Genomic DNA, 21,000 nt, shown 5'->3' on the forward strand with positions numbered 1-21,000 from the left:
GCACAGACTCGGTGGGCCGAAGGGCCTGTTTCAGTGCTGTATCTCTAATCTAAAATCTAATATGTAGTGTAGGTTAATCTGAACTGGATGGTAACGACACAGTACAGAGAATATGCAGTGACAGGAATGCTACTTCTAAGCCAAAGGGCATTGCCTGTTTGGTCACACTTGTAGTCATATCTGCAGCACTGGGAAAACTACCTAGGGATGGTATTGGAAACTTGTGGATCAGAAGCCAAGCTGTTCCATCTGCTACAAGGAGATCTGTTGCTACCATGCAGCATAGACTGCAGGGCAATAACAGTTAGCTGCGGCCAGATATTCCTCTGTACTGCAGTGACACCCTGTAGTTAAGAAAACCTTCCTTTCAAACATCTCATGTAGGACCATTTCAAGTTCACCAGCTGTCAGAGGAATTTAGGTGGTTGACTGCACCACATTTCTCTGTAGACTCATGCCTAAACATATAGGGGTCCCTTTTCTTTCATCATCACCTGTCATGTCTTAATTCACTGCTTCTTCAATTTGGGCAAAGATTGATGGTTGAGATTCCTTTTCATGCTCTCCAGAAGCTTTCCAAATATTGTGTCCCCCCGACACACAAACCCCCTTTGATATTTCCTTTTAATTTATTCCATCCCTTTAAATTTGACTTTAATACAATTTTTCCTTCCTACCAAATGTGTCATCCCTAGATCCACCTTATTGTGAATAATTATGCAAATGTGATTACACCAGATAATTGAATGCTATAAAACTTGAGAGCCGGACAGTTCTTAGTGCAAAACTGTTCTACACCTGAAACAGACAATCATTCCCAATCAGACTAAGGGAAAATGTCAATAAATAAATACACGCCTTTGTAAGTGTGTAGATGTTTGCAAGTGTGAAGACTTTGGAATTCAATTGCTCACTGCATAGTCACAGAAAACAGTGATATTGGTATTAGAAGAAAATGTTTTATTACACTGTAGCAATGCAGACTTAGATAGCCAATGTCTTCCTGAAATGAGCACCATAAAATCAAGAATGTTTTGGTGAATTTTCAGTCACTCTGTTGGAAAACAAAATAAAATGCATCACAAGAGAATTAAACACCCATTACCATTGACATCGATACTTGATAAGGAAATTCTTATATAATGGAATCTTATATAATAGGGCGGCACAGTGGCGCAGTGGTTAGCACCGCAGCCTCACAACTCCAGGGACCCTGGTTCAATTCTGGGTACTGTCTGTGCAGAGTTTGCAAGTTCTCCCTGTGACCATGTGGGTTTTCACCAGGTGCTCCGGTTTCCTCCCACAGCCAAAGACTTGCAGGTGATAGGTAAATTGGCCATTGTAAATTGCCCCTAGTGTAGGTAGGTGGTAGGGAATATGGGATTACTGTATCTCATATCTTTGACCTCCTTATCACGAGAGACAATGGGTAAGCGCCTGGAGGTGGTCAGTGGTGTGTGGAGCAGCGCCTGGAGTGGCTATAAAGGCCAATTCTAGAGTGACAGGCTTTTCCACAGGTGCTGCAGAAAAATTTGATTGTCGGGGCTGTTACACAGTTGGCTCTTCCCTTGCGCCTCTGTCTTTTTTCCTGCCAACTGCTAAGTCTCTTCGACTCGTCACATTTTAGCCCGCCTTTATGGGATTACTGTAGGGTTAGTATAAATGGGTGGTTGTTGGTCGGCACAGACCGAAGGGCCTGTTTCAGTGCTGTATCTCTAAATAAATAAAAATCAATTCAGTACATTACAATGAGCAAGCTGTGCACCATTCTGCATTGATCTGGGTCAGAATCTTACCCACTATATATGAATGGGCATCGAATCCCAACCCTTATTGTTTGAAATCTAGCAATCTCTCAGGAGGGTCCTAGCACTGGCCATCTAGTGGACAAACCTGGCAAAATATTTGGGCTAATAGTGTAATATGTGAAATTTAGAATCAGAAGACGTGAAGTTTGGAATCTCTGATTCTGAATCAACGGTCTGAACTTATCCTGATACTTATTCCTTACACAGGTGGAGAATTTGTAACATGCTCCAAGTGCTTTTTGACTTGCACACAAATACAGCTTAATATGGAGCTTTAACACTTGCTGACCAATTCATTATTTTTATGAGCATATTGCAAGAGAGTGATGTGACAAAAACAAAAGAATAGATTAACAATGTGGGTCAGGAGTTAGCAGGACCATTTATCAAGACTGAATAAATAATATACATAAGCCTAACATAAATTAGAAGGATTTGCATGAATCAAAAGGGACAACAATATGTAAAGACAGCAGAAAGTAAAAATGGAAATGTGGTTTGTTGCCTTAGAAGTGACAATTCACAGTTAAAAATGCAAACTTGTAACGTGTTGAGAATATGTCATCAGGGAATATATGTCTGATATGTGAACATCTATTATGGATGTGATTGTCCAGGTTCTCTGTAATTTGTTTGTCAGCATACTTTAAATAGTTTCCCAAAACACCAACGACAGAAGAATTCCAGTAGGTTCTTCATTTGTGGCAAAATCAGGCTTTCCTTAAACAGCAATTGCAATAAATTGAAGGCACATACCTGGAGTGCAATTTTGAACGAAATGGAACTAGATCGGTGTTAGTGCCACATGCACTAATTTATTTGCCATGTCACAACATGTCCAGAGTGATGTAAGCAAGCCCCAACATGCTGTAATTTACATCTCATTATAGCCCCTTTAAAATCTGCATGCAGCAGTGTGAACAAGCCCCATAATAGTCATATTCACACAATTACATCCAGTCACAGGGCTGGGTTTTAAGAGTCTGCCACCGCTCTCGTCGGCGGGCGAAGAAAATGGCAGCCTGCACTGCAGAGTTGCCGCAATCTCGCGCGCGGCAGCTTGTTTAAATAGCCGGGGCAGCCCCCCCACTCCCCACCAATGCTGTGGAGGGGGCGGGTTGGCTGACACTGGCAATGGCGTCACTTGCCTGTGTGCAGGTGCTGACACCATTTTTAAAGATACAGCCCCCCCAAAATGTATCAAATAAAATCCTAATGGCCCTTTCCCAACCCCCCCCAATTAAAAATTACATTAAGTATTTGCACATCCCCCCACAAAACACTTACCGTTGAAATCTGACCTCCCCCCGCCCCCACCAGACTGTACAAAGTTTAAAGTTCACCCCTTCCCACCATCCTTTACACTCATTACGTTTATCTGACCCCGATCCTCCCACCCGCACTGGACATCTTAACTCTTCCACACCCCCCCCCCCCCACCCCACCCACCAGCGTCATGCCAGCTTTTCCCAGACAGGGAAGTGAAGGCGCGGGATAGCCAGCCACCCCACTAAAGATCGCGGCCAGCCTGGAATATAGGAGGTGAGTGTATTTAAATTTATTCGTTTTATTGATATACATAATGAAATTCACGCCCTGTTGCCCAGAACAATCTGCCGCACCCCTCCCCCCACCACCGCCACAGAGCCCAATGTCGGGGGCCCAGTAAAATCCAGCCACATTTTGGGTAGTTTTGGCTTTGGGCAATAGTGTAAATGGGCGATCGCGATTCAGCCACTTGTTATACACGTCTCCCAATTTTCATTTCCATATAGAGATGTAGAATGGGTGACTGAATCAATATTGTCCATTTTACACTATTCCCCAAAGTCAAAATAGCCTTCAGTGTGTATAGAAAGATCCTCCTAGCCAACCAAAGAAAAGAATGTCCCTGAATTTTCAACAAGAAAAACAGTGAGTCTATCAGTGCTCACCAATGTAATGGAAAAAATCTGACAGCAACTTCTGGAATACACACATGCGCAGTTAGACGTGGAAATCCATAAGTTGCTGTCAGAGATACCCTGCTCCTCCACAGGCCACATGACTAGCTGAAAAACTTAGGGCTGGTGCATTCAGGAGTAAGTGAGTTCTTAATGGCATATTACGTGATAATTACCGCTAAACAACTTCTCTGGCCCTGAAAAGTTAGTTTTACAAGTGTGCAGTCTCATTTCCTCAAAAGAAAAGTAGTGTTGGAGATTCTTTAAAAATAATTTTATTTTTACTTTATCTCTTTCCCTTTATTCCATCTGTATTCCCCAATCATTATTTTGCTTTCTGTATGTCATTTAAATCTAATTTACATTGCTTGCATTATACTTTCTGGTTTGGACTCTCAGTTCTCACCGCCCCTCTATGCATCTCCCTCCAGGATGGTTGTTCACTTTGAATAAGACCCTTGCTGTCCATAAACTTAATGTGGATGATTTCATTGGCATCATGGCCTGGTTGAGGGGTGATGACACCTTCCCCCTAAATGAAGCCTCATCACCTGGCTGTACCTTCCACCACTTGCCCCATCAAAACCAACGCGGTGACTGTGTGGCAGTTATCACCAAATCACATCTTAGCCTGACTCCCTGCTCCTCTGGTACTTTCACTTCTTTGAGCATTTCACTTTGCTCCCCCCCTCACCTCTCATTCAAAATTCTCATTCTCTACTGCACTCTCAGGTAAATAAAACATTTTCCCACTGAGATATCTTCACTCCTTTCCTCCCTCAGCCTCTGGAACGAACGACTTCTCATCTTCGGTGAGTTCAACGTCCATCTGAACTCATCATGCTCTCTGACTTCTGAGTTCACTGCTCCCTTCCTCCCTAAACCTCTCCCTCCATGTAAACACCCCAAACCATATTCACGGCCACTCCCTTGACCTTGCCATCTCATGTGGGTCTCGATACTGCGATCATATCCATCACAGATAAGGCCGTCCCTGATCACTTCCTTATATCTCTCTTCACCTACATCCCCCTTCCACACCCCAGCCCTAACTCATTCTGTATCTGCCCCTGGAAAAAAACTATCTCCTTATTCACTTACAAAAATCTTTCAAAATCCCAACTGTCCAGCATTTGGCCCTCCGTTTGCCACAACATTTCTGCAGCTACTGATTTGCTCAACCACACCCTCGCCTCCATCTTTGATGCCCTCATCTCCAATAAAACCATTAATCTCTCTCACCCTGGCTAATCCCCCGGTACTGCCCTCACCTCCGCTCCCTGAAGTCCAAGAGTCGCAGACTTGAAAGGATATGGTGAACAACTGGTTTAGTCATTCACCGCCAGATCTGGCTGGACCACATAAAGCATGATCAAGTCCTGCTTTCATCTGCTAAAACTGTTCACTATTCCAGGATCATCCTGGAATGCAAAGGTAATCTCTGGCTTCTTTTCCTTACTGAAAGTTGTCTTCTTAAACCCCTCTCCCCTGTTCCCTCCACCCTCATCTCCAACAATAATTGCAAGAAGCTCCTGGACCTCTTTGTCACTAAGGTCCAGACCATCCAATCAGCTGCCTCTGCAGCTTCCGTCACTTTCACTAGCCTATCTGGCCAAATGTCCTGGAAAGTGTTCCCCTGCCCTAGCCCTGAATTCACATCTTTCTCTAGTTTCTCTCCTATCTCCCCTCATGTCCTCTCTAAACTCATCTTGTCGATTAAACACACCTCCTTCTCTCTCGACCCCATTCCCACTGAACTGCTGCCCACTTAACTTCCCCTCCTGGCCCCCATGTTAGTCGTTATTGTTAATGGTTCTCTCTCTTCAAGTGTTGTCCTTCTTTCCTTTAAATCTGCTATCATCACCCCTCTCCTCAAAAAAGCAACCCTTAACCCCACTGCTCTTGCAAACTATCGTCCTCGCTCCAACCTCCCTTTGCTCTCCAGAGTCCTTGAATGTGTTGTCGCCTCCCATATCCATGCCCATCTTTCCCAGAACTCCATGTTTGAATCCCTCCAATCAGGTTTCCATCCCTATCGCAATACTGAAACGGCTCTTATCAAAGTCACAAATAGCATCCTATGTGTTTGTGAACAAGGTAACCTATCCCTCCTCATCTAAACTCTAAACTTGACTATTCCAGTGCACTCCTGGCTGGTCTCCCACATTCTACCCTCCACACACTTGAGGTCATCCAAAACTCTACTGCCCTTGTCCTTACTTGAACCAAATCCCATTCACCTAATACCTTTTTGTTCACTGACCTACACTGGCTCCCAGTCAAGAAATGCCTTGATTTTAAAATTCTCATCCTTGTTTATAATCCCTCCATGGTCTTCCTCCTCACTATCTCTGTAAACTCCTTCACTCCCACAACTCTCTGAGATATCTGCACTCATCTTATTCTGGCCTCTTGAGCATTCCTGATTTTAATTTGTCCACCATTGGTGGCTGTGCCTTCAGCTGCCTGAGCCTTAAGCTCTGGAATTCCCTCCCTGAACCTTTCTGACTCTGTACTTCTCTTTCCTCCTTTAAGACGCTCCTTAAAAGCTACTTCTTTCACCAAGCCTTAGGCCATCTGCCCTAATATTGGCTTATATGGTTTGTTGTCGAATTTTGTTTTATAGCGCTCCTGTGAAGTGCCTTGGTACGCTTTATTACATTGAAGTCTCTATATAAATATAAATTGTTGTTGCATGTCTCAGTGAGAATTCTTCAATCTGACTGGTTGAAGAACCTCGCTGTTGCTTACCCTGTTCATAGATGTCACAGTTTTCCCATAGAAGGCACCATTCTGGAAAAGACACTGGATTAGAAATCACCACTGGAAATCTCCAAAGACAAATCTACGAAAAGGCTGTCAGCAGGTGTCAGCGATGTGGAGAGTGAACGCTGTTCCTTCGCCGCTGAGAGCAAATTCCGAGCCATTACCACTTACCTTACCTTCCGCTTCTTTCTCACAATGAACACCTTCATGTTGAAATTGCTTTGGGGTCTTATTGCTGTGATGGGACCCTGATTTGCATAAATATATGAGGCTTCCACTTGAGACACAGCCATCGATAAAACCAGCACAATTAAAATAGCTGCTTGGTGAGAATTGCAAGCTAAGTATACTGCTTCCAATTTAAGTCCCATTCTGCCTGGTTTCTCTTGGACAGAAGGAGTTATAATTTCCCCTTTTTATCTCTTTGTATCATCACTTCATCTTTCTGATTCTTTTTTAATGTGAGTTGGGTCATTGCATGGCAGCCACTGGGATCAATTGATCCCAACATCCACTAAGATTGTGTATAGACTTTAAATTTATGGTATTCATATTCCTGTATGTTTTTGCTACCGAGTAGGCAATACGATTTTTGTAGGAGTGTGTGGACAGGACTAAATTTCATTAGTCCAATTTCATAAATTGCTTTCCATAAAAATCAGGTACTGTAGTGCAGCGACAATACTGCAGAAATCATAAATTTAATGTTCCCATAATGGAACAGACAAAGGTGGTGACAGAATATAATTTATTTTTCCTTTTTCTATTCAGTCACCTCCTTCAAAATACCTGAGTGCAAATAGTGCACATGTAAAATGCATTTATGGCATCTTTATATGAAACTGTCTTCATGGTTTTAAATGTGGCACTAAACAGGATTTATAGCACTACATACTGTGACACTGTGCGTGGCATTAATCTGGTTTTGTCGCACTGTGCGCACAACTAAACTGAATTTGTGGCACTCTTTTCGGCACTAATGCAGTTTTCTTCTGTTGCAAATTATACAAAATTAGCTCCCTGGAGTGAGAAAAGCAGCACAGATCTGAACAGACAGAGGCCAGCTGCAGCAGGGCTGCTAACGGAGATAAAGATTAATTAAGAAAGCAGCGGTATGCAAATATGCAAATTGTATTTCTCCATTACCTCTCCAATCAAACTGTAATTGTTTAATTGTATGTGAAATGACACATTCTTCCTACTTGGCGTTTAGAGCAGATGCTGGAGTTAAGGTTTTTGATAATTAACAATAATTATATTCTCTCTCCTTAGCCCTCGAACAGCACCTTGAGATCCAGAAGTCACGACCACCCACTTTCCACAGAGTCTTTGCTGAAAAAGGACAAACCACCAGTGCCCACACACCTTGCTTCCTCACACCCTGCTTTCTATCTATCCAGTCACTCCATCCAAGAGTCACCATATTCAACAATCAAGTAAGTCTTTATATATCCTAGTTATATTGTTCACAAAAACAGTGGCTTTTTCTGTGACAGCTACAGTATCAGAAAGTTGAAATTTCTCCCTGAACTTTTATTTTATTAAGTTGTCAACCCGTCAAAACATAACACACCCAGAAATCTGACACGATGCATTAACCAGTTACGGTTAGTGCACAGAGGAATTTCAGCCCCGAGATGTCACTACCACGAGTCATAAAATGTCTAGGTATTATTAAGCATAATATATTTAATCAATTCTGTTACCTCAACGAAGTTTTCCCTCAATATGATTGAATATTATGCTGTGTGGCCTGTTGTCTGTGGTTTTGTTACTATATTAAATATTTACACCTCACCAATGCAGTAATGGGCGGCACAGTGGCGCAGTGGTTAGCACCGCAGCCTCACAGCTCCAAGGACCCGGGTTCGATTCCGGGTACTGCCTGTGTGGAGTTTGCAAGTTCTCCCTGTGTCTGCGTGGGTTTTCTCCGGGTGCTCCGGTTTCCTCCCACAAGCCAAAAGACTTGCAGGTTGATAGGTAAATTGGCCATTATAAATTGTCACTAGTATAGGTAGGTGGTAGGGAAATATAGGGACAGGTGGGGATGTTTGGTAGGAATATGGGATTAGTGTAGGATTAGTATAAATGGGTGGTTGATGTTCGGCACAGACTCGGTGGGCCGAAGGGCCTGTTTCAGTGCTGTATCTCTAATCTAATTACCACTGATTTATTTGTGGAGGCTGAGAGGTCGTGTACTGTAGCATGTGACTTATGTATATGCATAGTTAGGAATGGTTGTCATCCCCAGCTCCCTTCCCCGGCCATGTCCTGTATAATTCCAACCTGCATTCCTTACTACTTGGTGCTCTACCTGCTGCAGTCTTCCATACTGTCTTTCCTTCATTTCCATTCCTGGATCAGAGGGCAGAAAATGAGAGAGGAAAAGACATCAGAATCATTGTTTTGTCGTGATTGGCAAGCAGCTAAGCCCAAACTGAACCCAATTCACATTCATCAGTCAGTACTGAATCCGTTCATCCCAACAAACAAAATCCACAATGTAAGGCAAAATTCACAATAAATCATCCTGGTTTTTCATTTTGACCTTTCACCTTGTAGTATGTTGCATAACCAAGATGCATGACGTGATTTGATGAGTTACAGTTAAATTCCTCTGTGCATTCGCACTAGGTGCAGCAATTTTGTGCACCAGCACTAACAGAGTGGTTGCTGATTTCTGCCCTCGCTCCTGAAATTGAATCTGGAAATGAACCAGTTTAGTACATGTGCCCACTCTTACCCACTGTTTGTTAGACACCTGTCGAGCAGCAGTTCACGGACAATATGCAAATTTACTCAGGTTTGCATTCAAGTGCACATGAGCTAACGAAAACCGCGTTAAAGGTGGCTTTAAGGCAGGGAAGAAAGGCGACTGACAAATTGAATAACGTCCCAGGGGTCAATTTTTATTTCACAGCATAATTTCAAAGCCCATGATGGATCAACTAGGATACATTCTGTGGAAGAGATGGAACTAGGATGGCAAATAGTCTTCTCATGTTACAGATTCCTGTGTTCTTCCATTCCTCACCTTATAACAATGGTTCACTGCTTTGTCACTGAATTATAGTGCTATCTCATTTTATGATGCAATAGTCGGCTGAGTCTCAATTGTTCCTTTTGAGCTTCTGTTATCAGACATCTGCTTATGGAATTCCAAAGGGATAGCTGCGATTCAACTACTGGCAGTGCTGGAATGGTACAGAAGGATTTTAAACACCAACAAATTGATTTATAAACAAAAATCCAGGAGCTGCACAGTCTCAGCTGCAATGCTCTTCATAGGAGCACAATACTAACAATTTAGGATTTGCCTAAATATTCCCCTAACACTGTCATTTTTGTAATCCAGTCATCAAAATAGGGCAAAACATATGGCAAATGTGGTTCTCCTCCAAAGAAATATATCTGTTTTGAGTTTAATTGGACTGCATTGAGAACTCTCTGCCAGTTACAAGTGTATTTGATTTTTTTTTTTGGTTGTCGTGGCATTTTGTAATGTTTTGTTCGAAATGAGGATCAGGCCATTGCAGATATCTCCATGGCCTCTGCTGCAAGATGCACGGTCACCAGCTGGCAGAGTGTATTGACTTGAGATCCAAGGTGCTACAAGCCCCTGCCAAACTTCCCTTTCTCCTAGGTGCCTTCCCATTGCACCCAGCAATCCAGTTAAGATCTGATATATTCCGCAATATATCAGGTCGGACATGATGATCATTTTCACAAGCAAATTGGTCTTTACAAAAGACATATTGTTAAATTATGTACAAGGGTCTTTAAAAGTGGTTGATTAACCAGTGTGTATCACCAACAATTGGTCAGCATGTATTACTACAGATTAGTCAGTATGCATCACTACTACAACATGACCTACTTTAGGACACCCTTGGGATAAAATTTCATCTTCAATATTACCAGTGCACAGCTTGGCCTGCCAAAAGGACGCATTGGGAATTAGGGTGCACACCCCTTGATTTTTCAACCATTAATTGTGGGGCCACATGCCTAAATCTGCATGATGTAAAAAATAAAGGCTTGCATTTATATAGCGCCTTTCACAATCACCGGACGTCTCAAAATGCTTTTGACCTGTAAATCTTTCCTTTTCAAGTATATATATCCAATTACTTTTGAAAGTTACTATTTCAGGCAGTGCATTGTGGATCATACCAACTTGCTGTGTAAAGAATTCTCATCTCCCCATGGTTCTGTTATCAAATATCTTAAAAGCCATATGTTGTTATACGTCTGCTCTCTGTGATTTCAGATTTTTGTTAAGCCAGGAACAGGGATCAGCTGCAGTCCTGTTCTTTGATCTGGGGGACATGGGTTTGAACTCAACCCACACACTGATTCGTTAAAATGTGTTTGGGCAATTTTGATCTAACTTCTAGTGAGTGTGGATCTGCAGAACAAAAATTTTGTTCTAAGTAGCACCAAGTTAGACATTTGCCAATTCATCAGCTTACAATGTGGAAACACCATTCTCATGCTGGGAAAACACAAGAATGAAAGTTCAAAAAAGGGCGATGCTTCTCTGAAATTTTGGATTAAGACACATTGTGGGTGCAGAGCAGTGGGAACTTTACTCTGCATCTGAACAGGCTGTGCTTGATGCTGATTTTGAGTGCAATCAATGCTGCTTTCATAAGAACATAAGAAATAGCTGAAGCAATAGGCCATACTGCCCATCAAGTCTGCTCTGCTATTCAATAAGATCATGGCTGAAATTCTAACTCAACTCCACCTTCCCGCCCTATCCCCATATCCCTTGATTCCTTTACTGCACAAAAATTTATCAATCTCAGCATCCACAGCCCTCTGGAATGGAGAATTACAAAGATTCACTACTACTACCCACTGAGTGAAGACATTTCTCCTCAGCTCAGTACTAAATGGCTGACCTCTTATCTCGAGACCCGGACCCCAGCTCTAGTCTCTCCAGCCAGGGGAAACAGCCTCTCAGCATCTACCCTCTGTCAAGTCCTGTAAAAATTTCAATGGTTTCAATGAGATCACTTCTCGTTCTTCTAAACTCTAGAAAATATAAGCCCATTCTACTCAATTGGCCCTCATAGGACAGCCCTCTCATCCCAGGAATCAATTTAGCGAACCTTCATTGTATCCTCTCTAAGGCAAGTATATACTACCCTAGGTAAGGAGATTTAAACTGTACACAGTACTCCAGGTGTGGTCTCCCCAAACCTGTATATAATTGCAGAAAGACTTCCTTACTCTGATACTCAATCCCCCTTGTAATAAAGGCTAACATGCCATTTGCCTTCCTAATTGCTTGCTGTACCTGAAGGTTAGCTTTCCATGATTCATGTATGAGGACCCCAAACCCCTCTGAATACCACTGTTTCCCATCTCTCACCTTTTAAAAATATTCTGCTTTTCCATTCTTCTTACCAAAGTGGATAATTGCACACTTATCCACATTATACTCAATCTGCCACCTTCTTCCCCGATCACTTAAACTTTTGTAGCCTTTTACGTCCTCCTCGCAGCTTACTTTCCCATCTAGCTCTGTATCGTCAGCAAACTTGGATATATTGCAATCAGTCCTTCCATCTAAGTCATTGATATAGCTCAGAGTTGTCCAACCTTTTTATGTGGGGGGAGCCACATGACAATTTTTATCTTACATAGGGGCCCAGTGAAACAATTTTGGAAGGATAAAAGCATTAAAAATTTATCTTACGATTAATCAAACCAACAACAAAAGTGCATTTTTGTGAAGAAGCTTTAAATGAGAAGATTAATTTGTTGACTTACTTTCTGATCACTATGTTAGACACTGATTTAGTGAGATACCTGGCATTTTTTTGCTTGCACAAGTAACCAATGTTTGCCCGCAAACTTGTTTTAGCAATGCAGAGTATTCTATATAGATGTCCATCTGTCAGGAGAGATCTTGATCACTCTCTTTCCCTCTCCCTCTTTCCCTCTGTCTTTCTCTCTGTCCTCTGTCTTCCTGTGTCCCCCTCTCTGAGTTGTTTCCCCCCTCTCTGTCCCCTTCTCTTTCTCTCTCTGTCCCCCTCTCTTTCTCTCTCTGTTCCCACCACCCCCACCCCCCCCCCCCACCCCCCCAACAGTTGCAGGGAGCCGTAGTGCTCAGAACAGCAGCTTTGTGATTGGTCAGTTTTTTAAAAAATATCGCGCTGTCAGTTTCACAGCTGACAGGTGCTGGGAGTGGGAACAGTAGTTTCCCAACTTCAGACAGATTCGGGGCTTTCCGGCAGGCTTGTAAAAAAAAAATCAGAACCCACCCCCTCCCCACTAAGAGTCACATGTAGGCCAGAAGATTTCCTTCCCTAAAGGACATGAGTGAACCAGATGGGTTTTGTCCATTTGACTAGATTTTTTTTTTTAAATTCCAGATTTATTAATTTAATTCAAAAATCACCATCTGCTGTGGTGGGAATTGAACCCATGTCCACAGAGCATTAACCCAGGTTCTGAATTACCAGTCTAGTGCTGTTACCACTGCACCACCACCTCTCACAATGTAAGCAGTTTTGTTTCCTCTCTACTTCCTCTCTTGAATAGCAAGGTTACATTTGCTACCTTCTAATTCAAGAGGATTGTTCTAGAGTCTATGGAATTCTGGAAAATCAAAATCAATGTAGCCACTTCTTTCAAAAACCTAAGCTGTAAGCCATCAGATCCTGGGGATTTGTTGGCTTTTAAGTGCCACTAATTTCTCCAGTACTTTTTTGTAACTAATATTAATTACTTTAAGTTCCCTCTCTCATTAGACCATTGGATTCTCATAATTTCTGGTATGTTCTTTGACAGACACAAAATATTTGATTAATGTCTCTGCTATTTCCTTATTCCCCATTATACTTTCTTCAGTCTCTGCCTCTGAGGGACCCATGTTTATTTCTGTTAATCTCTTCCTCTTTACATACTTGTAAAAGCTTTTACAGTATGTTTTATATGTCTTGCAAATTTATTCATATATTATTCTTGCTCTTTATTAATTTCTTGGTCATTCTTTGCTGATTTTTAAAACCCTCCCAATCCTCAGGCTTATTAATTTTTGGCAACATTGTAAGCCTCTTCTTTTAATCTAATACTAACCTTAACTTCTAAAGTTAGCCAGGGCTATATCACTTTTCCAGTGGGACTTTTATTCTCCAAGGAAATGTATATTCTTTGAGAATTATGAAATGTTTCTTTAAATGTTTCCCATTGCTTATCCACCATCCTATCGTTCAATCTAATATTCCAATCTACTTCGGCCAACTTGCCCCTCATACCTCAAGAACTGGCTTTGTTTAAATTTAAGACCCTAGTTTTGGAGGTAACCACATCACTCTCAAACTTATGAAATTCTATCATACTATGAGCACTCTTCCCCAGATCATTCTTTACTATTAGATTACTATTTAACCTTGTCCCAGTGGAATGGATGCAACTTGTTTGGGGTAGCTAAGTGATCTATCTATCAGAATTCTTCGTATGAAATATGTGTGTTACTGACAGTGAAGAGACATAGATCTTTCAAAAGAGAAACATTCAGACCCTATAACATTGTGGGAAATGTAGTTTTGAATAGCTTTGTCTCTTTAGTAACTGCATCTGAATTTTCAGCTTCAACAGAATATATTTCCTGATAACCTATAAATTTGCAGTTTACAGAGACCGGTTCCACACTTGGTATCCTCCAGCAGCAGATCAGATGATTTCTTTGCAGGCTTCCGTCCATATCATGGACGAGATGAAATCCGGACATTGTCTTCTCTGCCTTCGCTAGGATTGGATTCTCCAACAGCTGCTGCATCTGCAGCTTACTACCATCCTGCCTTCCTATCCCATCTTCCTTATCATCATCCAACATATAGGTTAGTATCTTGACAGGACACAATAAAATTATTGGTTTGGTGAGCATAACAAACTGAATTAAAACTTCAAATCAATCTTCAATAGTTTGATTAGACAAATAAGATGGCCTTTTCCTGTATGTATTTAAACTCGGCTTTAGCATTTGAGCGATGGAATCCAGTAAGTACTAAAATAGCATGCAGTGCCATCTTAGAATTAGGTTTGATTTGTAAATATCCTTTGGCATGATATCCTTGTGCTAGGTCTGGAAACCATAATGATACGCTCAAAATAACTGTCCAGTAATAGAGTGTATTAATGAAAAATAGCTGCTCAGAATGAATGCTTGCATTTGTTGGGGACATTTTGAATAATCTGTGTGTGTTTAATTTACAGAATTGATGACCCTTATGTCCTTTCACTTCAAGCACCATTCCTTCACATTCCACAGCCTGGTACCCTTCCACCTCTCCAACCTACCAATATGCACCTCTCCCTTGCTGGTATGAGACAGCCACTGGGTCTAGCTCACCCTTCACTCTCAGGCTTACACTCAGAACATTTATCAGTCCTTACAGCAGGAAGGTAAGTATTGAGCAAAGCATACACACTTTTTGTAATAACACCAATTACAGTGCTTTTTTAAAATAGTTTATTTGCTTCTTCTGAGGCAATCGGGGAAATGGTGGGAGTTGTACCAGTGAAAGAAATTAGCCCAACCCAGATCACTAACCTGAGATCAAATTGCAAAAGAAAGCAGCCCTGAAATTACATGAGGTGTCATATCTCAGCAGAATTGCCAAGTCACACCCAGCCTGGATATCCACCAGTGACCCCGCCAAGGTTCACAAGTCGCGGGGAGGTCCCACAATTTACATGCCTCTGGTGGGCTAGGGGAACATCTGGTCCCTCTGTGCTCCACCAAAGAGCCCAGAAAGTCTGACAAAAGCGTCCCAGGCTTGGGGTTGCATCCTTTCATGAAGGGACACTTAGGTGCCTCCTTTTAAAATGTTTAAAGGGCAGTCCTTCGGGCATCCATGATCTGAGTCTGGACCCCCAGTTGGGCCTAATATCTGCTCCTTGCTTGACCAGTACTCCTGGTGTTACCATGTGTACCTGCATCGAACTTACACTTTTAACTCTGTGTAAGTGAATGAGTTTTGAGTGTGTTAAAATCAGGCCTGGGTCTCAAAGATGACGTCTGAAGTGTAGAACTCCAATATTCAGAGTCTTCCACGCCCCGTTACATCAGTAGCCCTGTGAGGGGTAGGCAGAGGCTCCACCTCCACAAGGTCATTCCCAAAACCTTGGCACAAGGCTGGGACCTAATGTATCCAGGTCCTGGCCTGGATTCTAATGGACTCCCATTGAAATTGCAACAGGAGCCTGCTGGAATGTCCACAGATTTTGGAGGTCAGCACATTCTGAACTTATTGCCTTTCCAGTATGTACACAAAGTTCAATATGATTGTTAATGGCTGTAGTAGTAATGTATTTATTACCAGCAATTATGTGATTAACTGTGACCAGTAGCAAAGTTGAAGGGAGTGTTTGTATAAGAAATAGGGGCAGGTGTAGGCCATTCTACCCCTCAAGCCTGCCCCACCATTCAATAAGATCATGGCTGATCTGTTCCAGGTCTCAACTCCTCTTTCAGTCCTGTTCCGCATAACCCTTGACTCCCCGAGATTTCAAAAATCTATCTACCTCCTCCTTAAATACACTTAGTGACCCAGCCTCCACAACTCTGTGAGGGAGTGAATTCTAGAGATTCACCGCCCTCTGAGAGAAGAAATTCCCTCGCATCTCAGTTTTAAATGTGTGACCCCCTTATTCTGTAACTATGTCCCCTAGTTCAAGATTTCCCCCACCAGTGGAAACATATTCTCAACATCCACCCTGTCAAGCCCCCTTAGGTCTTATATGTTTCAATAAGATCACCTCTCATTCTTCTAAACTCTAATGAGTAAAGGCCTAACCTGTTTAGCCGTTCTTGATAAGACAGCCCCTTCATCCCAGGAATCAGCCTAGTGAACCTTTTCTGAACTGCCTCCAATGCTAGTATATCCTTCCTTAAATAAGGGGACCAAAACTGTACGCAGTACTCCAGGTGTGGCCTCACCAACACCCTGTACAGTTGTAACAAGACTTCCCTATTTTTAAGCTCTAACCCCCTAGAAATAAAGGCCATAATTCCATTTACCTTCCTAATTACTTGCTGCACTTGCATGCTAACATTTTGTGTTTCATGTACAAGAACACCATATCCCTCTGTACTGCACTTTTTTATAGTCTTTCTCCATCTAAATACTAATCTGCATTTTTATTCTTCCTACCAAAATGGATGACCTCACACTTTCCCACATTGAACTCCATCTGCCAAGTTTTTGCCCACTCACTTAACCTATCTATATCCCTTTGCCGATTCTTTGCATCCTCATCACAACATGCCTTCACACCTATTTTTGTATCGTCTGCAAATTTGGATACACTACACTCTGTCCCTTCCTCCAAGTCATTAATATAGATAGTAAATAATTGAAGCCCTACGGCCGATCCTTGTGGCACCCCACTAGCTATGGCTTTCCAACCTGAAAAAGACCCATTAATCCCAATTCTCTGCTTTCTCTGTGTTAGCCAATCCTCAATCCATGCCAACACATTACCCCCAATACCCTGATCACTTATTTTGTGCAATAACCTTTTATGTGGCACCTTATCGAAAGCCTTCTGAAAATCCAAATACACTACATCCAGCTGTTCCCCTTTATCCACTCTGCTTGTTGTATCCTCAAAGAACTTTAACAAATTTGTCAAACATGATTTCCCCTTCATAAAACCATGTTGATTCTGTCTGATTGCATTATGTTTTTCTAAATGTCCTGCTATTTCTTCCTTAATAATGGACTCTAGCATTTCCCCAATGACAGATGTTAAGCTAACTGGTCTTTAGTTTCCTGCTTTCTATCTCTCTCCTTTCTTGAATAGGGGCGTCACATTAGCGGTTTTCCAATCTGCTGGTACTCTACCAGAATCCAGTGAGTTTTGGTATATTATGACCAATGCCTCAACTATCTCTGCAGTTGTATGTTCATAAATATTAGGAAAGCACTCTGAAGAATTTTAGTTTAAATTTAAATTGTGAGGATTTCTCTTTAGAGAATTGTGTTTTGAATTGTTACCCTAAGGCAGTGTGTGACACATTGGTGTACAAAAGGAAAATTAGGACGTGAGGTTAGTGTCCACACTCCCAATGCAAATGAGCTGCAGATGTAAACCCGGCTGCTGGATGCCTATTTCTCATAATAAAACGTAAGAAAGCTTGGAACAAGAAAAAGCCATTTGTCCCATCAAGCTCATTCCCTCCACAGTCCATGTATGATTATTCCAATCATGGTCTTCACACTGACCCCACCCAAGCTCTCTATACTCTCCAACTTCCACACAAATCAAACAGATCTATTAATATCTCTAACACTCTCAGATTTATTTTTCATGGGTGTTGTCTCAGTTTCTTTGTAAAGGCATAACATGATCCAGAATAAACTACTTTCTCTGTTAGGGTGTTCCACAAAGCTCAAGGAAAATAATTCAACAAATCTCTAATCTTGCTCAAGGCTTGTGAAGATTTTAGTTATTCCCTGAGTTCTGTGCCGACTGTCCAAGTTAAGTAGTTGTTCTAAAGATCTGCATCACATCTCCTTCCCGTCTTTTCTCCAGTGAAAGGAAACCCAGTCATCTAACTCTTTCCCCACAGCTCAAGCCCCTAAGGCCTGGGATCATTCTTCTCACATTACTCTGGACTCTATCCAGTGTTTCAATATTCCTTTTGAGACAGGGTGGCCAAGACCACAAATCATACTCCAGACCTGCCTCATCAGTGACCTATACATTGTTATAACCTGGAATCCTCAATTATCTTGATGTATCTGAATGCTCTGTTTTCCTTCTTAACAACTGCATCACATTAGCTAAGGTATAATTAATGACCCTAACCCCTATCCTTTTCCTTTCCTATCCCAGCAAACAATCAACAAAAAGGAAAAAAAGATCCTTGTGTGATCTAGTGGGCACAAACATGCATTGTCTACCACCAAGGATAACTTCTGTCACCAATGGGTAGCATATGGAATTTTCATTTTTATTTTTCCTGATTTTAGCGTTCTAATTTAGTCTGTTATTTTGGACCACCCTCCCTTGAAATATCAGCGGTGCTGCCCCTTTAAGGGGGAGTTGCTTGTGTACCTGTGGGGCTGAATTTGCCTCACTTACTGTTTATTCCAGCCGATCACAAAATGGGAGGCTTTCAAGTTACACAAAAGTCACTACTTCTATGCATTACACTATATTTGCCCATATTAAAATCCATCTGCTGTATCTCAGCCCATCTACATGAAGATAATCAATCTCCTTTCTGCTTATTACCTGTCAACATGACCTTGTGTTATTAGCAAATACAATCTTAAATGCCCTATTATCATTCACAAATATTGTGAATAGTGGGGTCATAGGAAATATCCTTGGGGAGCACAACTGCCTACTTTTCCCCAAGCAAATCATCTTCCACTTAACATTACCCTCCGACTCCTGTTGCAAAGCTAATTTTCAAACCATCTGTATGAACTAGAATCTATTCCATGAGTCTAAACCTTATTAAAAGCCTTGAGGCATGAGGAACTTTGTCAGTTGCCTTCTGAAAATCCTAAAGATTTGAAAATGGGAGGGATGGATGTACAAGGGATAAGTAGTTGCAGCTCAGCTTCCATTAGCATCCAGTTTCAGTGATGTTGGCCTAGGAACAAGTCATCCGCCATTGTTCTCAAATCATGAATGGCTTATGTTGGGAGAAACTTTAAAAGAGGACATTTTTTTTAAAAGATGGCAAAATGTGGTTTATTTTTGACACCACAGGTTGCAAATGGATGATGAGGCGAGACAGCAAGAAAAGGAGCATGAACATGAGAAAGAAAAGAATTTGGAACGGGGGACTCCTCAAGAAAGGGAATCAGAAGTAATTACAGAACAGGGCAGGAAGAGAGAAAAACAGCAAGAAATGGAATGGGAGAAAGAGATTAAACGAAGGAAAGAAATGAAGCAAGAAAAAGACCTTGAGATTGAATATGGGGCAGAGAAGAATACAGTTCTGATGGGTGATACAGGAAAGAGATATTTGGAAGGGTGGAAGGATTTCATCTCTGCAATGGAACAGTTCCAGCCTATTCAAAGGAATGATGAACACACAAACTCATGGCGCATTATTCCAACTACTCAACCAGGTATTGTGTCAAAATTTTCTGCCATTGATTTATTTAATCAGATAAATCTGGCCCATTAAAGTGCTGCCAACTTTGGAAAAAAACTATTCAATAAAGCTTTTTTTCCAATTAAATACAAACAGAACAATGAAATAAAGCACACGTAAAAAATGCATGAGCGCATCACTTGTCTGTGAAAATAGTTATATGCATCTCTCTTGCCTTACCTGGTACCCAAACAAAAAACAGATTTTCCAAACACTTTGATATGAGGACAATAGTCTGTTAAACACTGAAGGGTATATCATCTGGATGCTAGGAAAAGTCCTAGCAAAGAGGATTAGTGCAGCACACTATCTTCTTAAAATGTTAAGCATACGTGGCCTTATGGAAAATGTCCATGAGCTTACATTGAACATGAAAATCTATGATAATGATTTCCCACTTTTCTCACAAATAATGCACTACACACTCTGCTTGCCCATATAAAATAGCCAATGAGGTCAGGCACAATTGGGGAGTAGATCTGGCATTGGTTGGTTGCCTGTTATAGAAATAACATGAGTTTAATTTCCAGTGGGAGCCTTGCATTAAAGTAGCAGGCAAAGGAGTGTCAGCCAAACGAGTTAAGCATTCATCTTCTAATATCAAAAGCAGTCATTTGTAGGCTATTTTTCAAATATATAAAAAAAAGTTAAAACAGGCCATACTAAGAAAAATGGAGGTAAAATGGTCTAGGGAAGGAGCACAAAACAACTGATAGTGAATTTGCAGTCCATTTTATATCTTTGACGATGGGATGTAATGCAGGTGGCCGATTTGCCATTGCCTGGTTTGTGCTTCTGACCAAGACCCCTGTGGTGTTTAAAACCATTGCTGCAGGATTGAGGGAATGATAGCATAGTGGTTATGCTACTGGACTATTAAACCAGAGGCCTGGACTAATGCTCAGAAGACACGAGTTCAAATCAATTAATTAAATACATCTGGAATAAAAAGCTAGTCTCAATAATGATGATCCTGAAACTACTGGATTGTCGTAAAAACCAATCTGGTTCACTAATGTCATTTAAGGAAGGAAATCTGCTGCTCTTACTTAGTCTGGTCTACATGTGACTCTCCAAACCTACAGCAATGTGATTGACTCTTAACTGAAAACGCCTAGCAAGCCATTCAGTTATACCAAACCACTACAGAAAAATTCGAATAAAAATGAAACTGGACAGACCACCTGGCATCAACCTAGGCACTGGATGCTACAAAGGCACACACTGCCAAGTCAACTTTGCAAAGTCCTCCACACAAACATCTGGAGATTTGTGCCAAAATTGTGAGAGATGTCCTACAGACTGGTCAAAGTCATACTTACAGAATCATACCTTACAGCCAATG

At 41.5% G+C, this 21,000-nt stretch overlaps 1 protein-coding gene across 3 annotated transcripts in view; it reads left to right on the top strand.

Moving 5' to 3' along the window:
- LOC137383387 (genetic suppressor element 1-like) overlaps window positions 1–21,000 on the top strand; it is a 319,556-nt gene that overhangs the window by 247,762 nt on the left and 50,794 nt on the right. For all 3 annotated transcript variants that reach the window (XM_068056168.1, XM_068056178.1, XM_068056185.1), the window contains 4 exons: window positions 7,790–7,953; window positions 14,164–14,373; window positions 14,750–14,938; window positions 19,265–19,629. In XM_068056168.1, the coding sequence (XP_067912269.1) occupies window positions 7,790–7,953; window positions 14,164–14,373; window positions 14,750–14,938; window positions 19,265–19,629 (928 nt within the window). The remainder of the gene's footprint in view (window positions 1–7,789; window positions 7,954–14,163; window positions 14,374–14,749; window positions 14,939–19,264; window positions 19,630–21,000) is intronic.

Source organism: Heterodontus francisci, chromosome 2 (assembly GCF_036365525.1).
Source record: "Heterodontus francisci isolate sHetFra1 chromosome 2, sHetFra1.hap1, whole genome shotgun sequence".
In the NCBI taxonomy this organism is placed as follows: Eukaryota; Metazoa; Chordata; class Chondrichthyes; order Heterodontiformes; family Heterodontidae; genus Heterodontus; species Heterodontus francisci.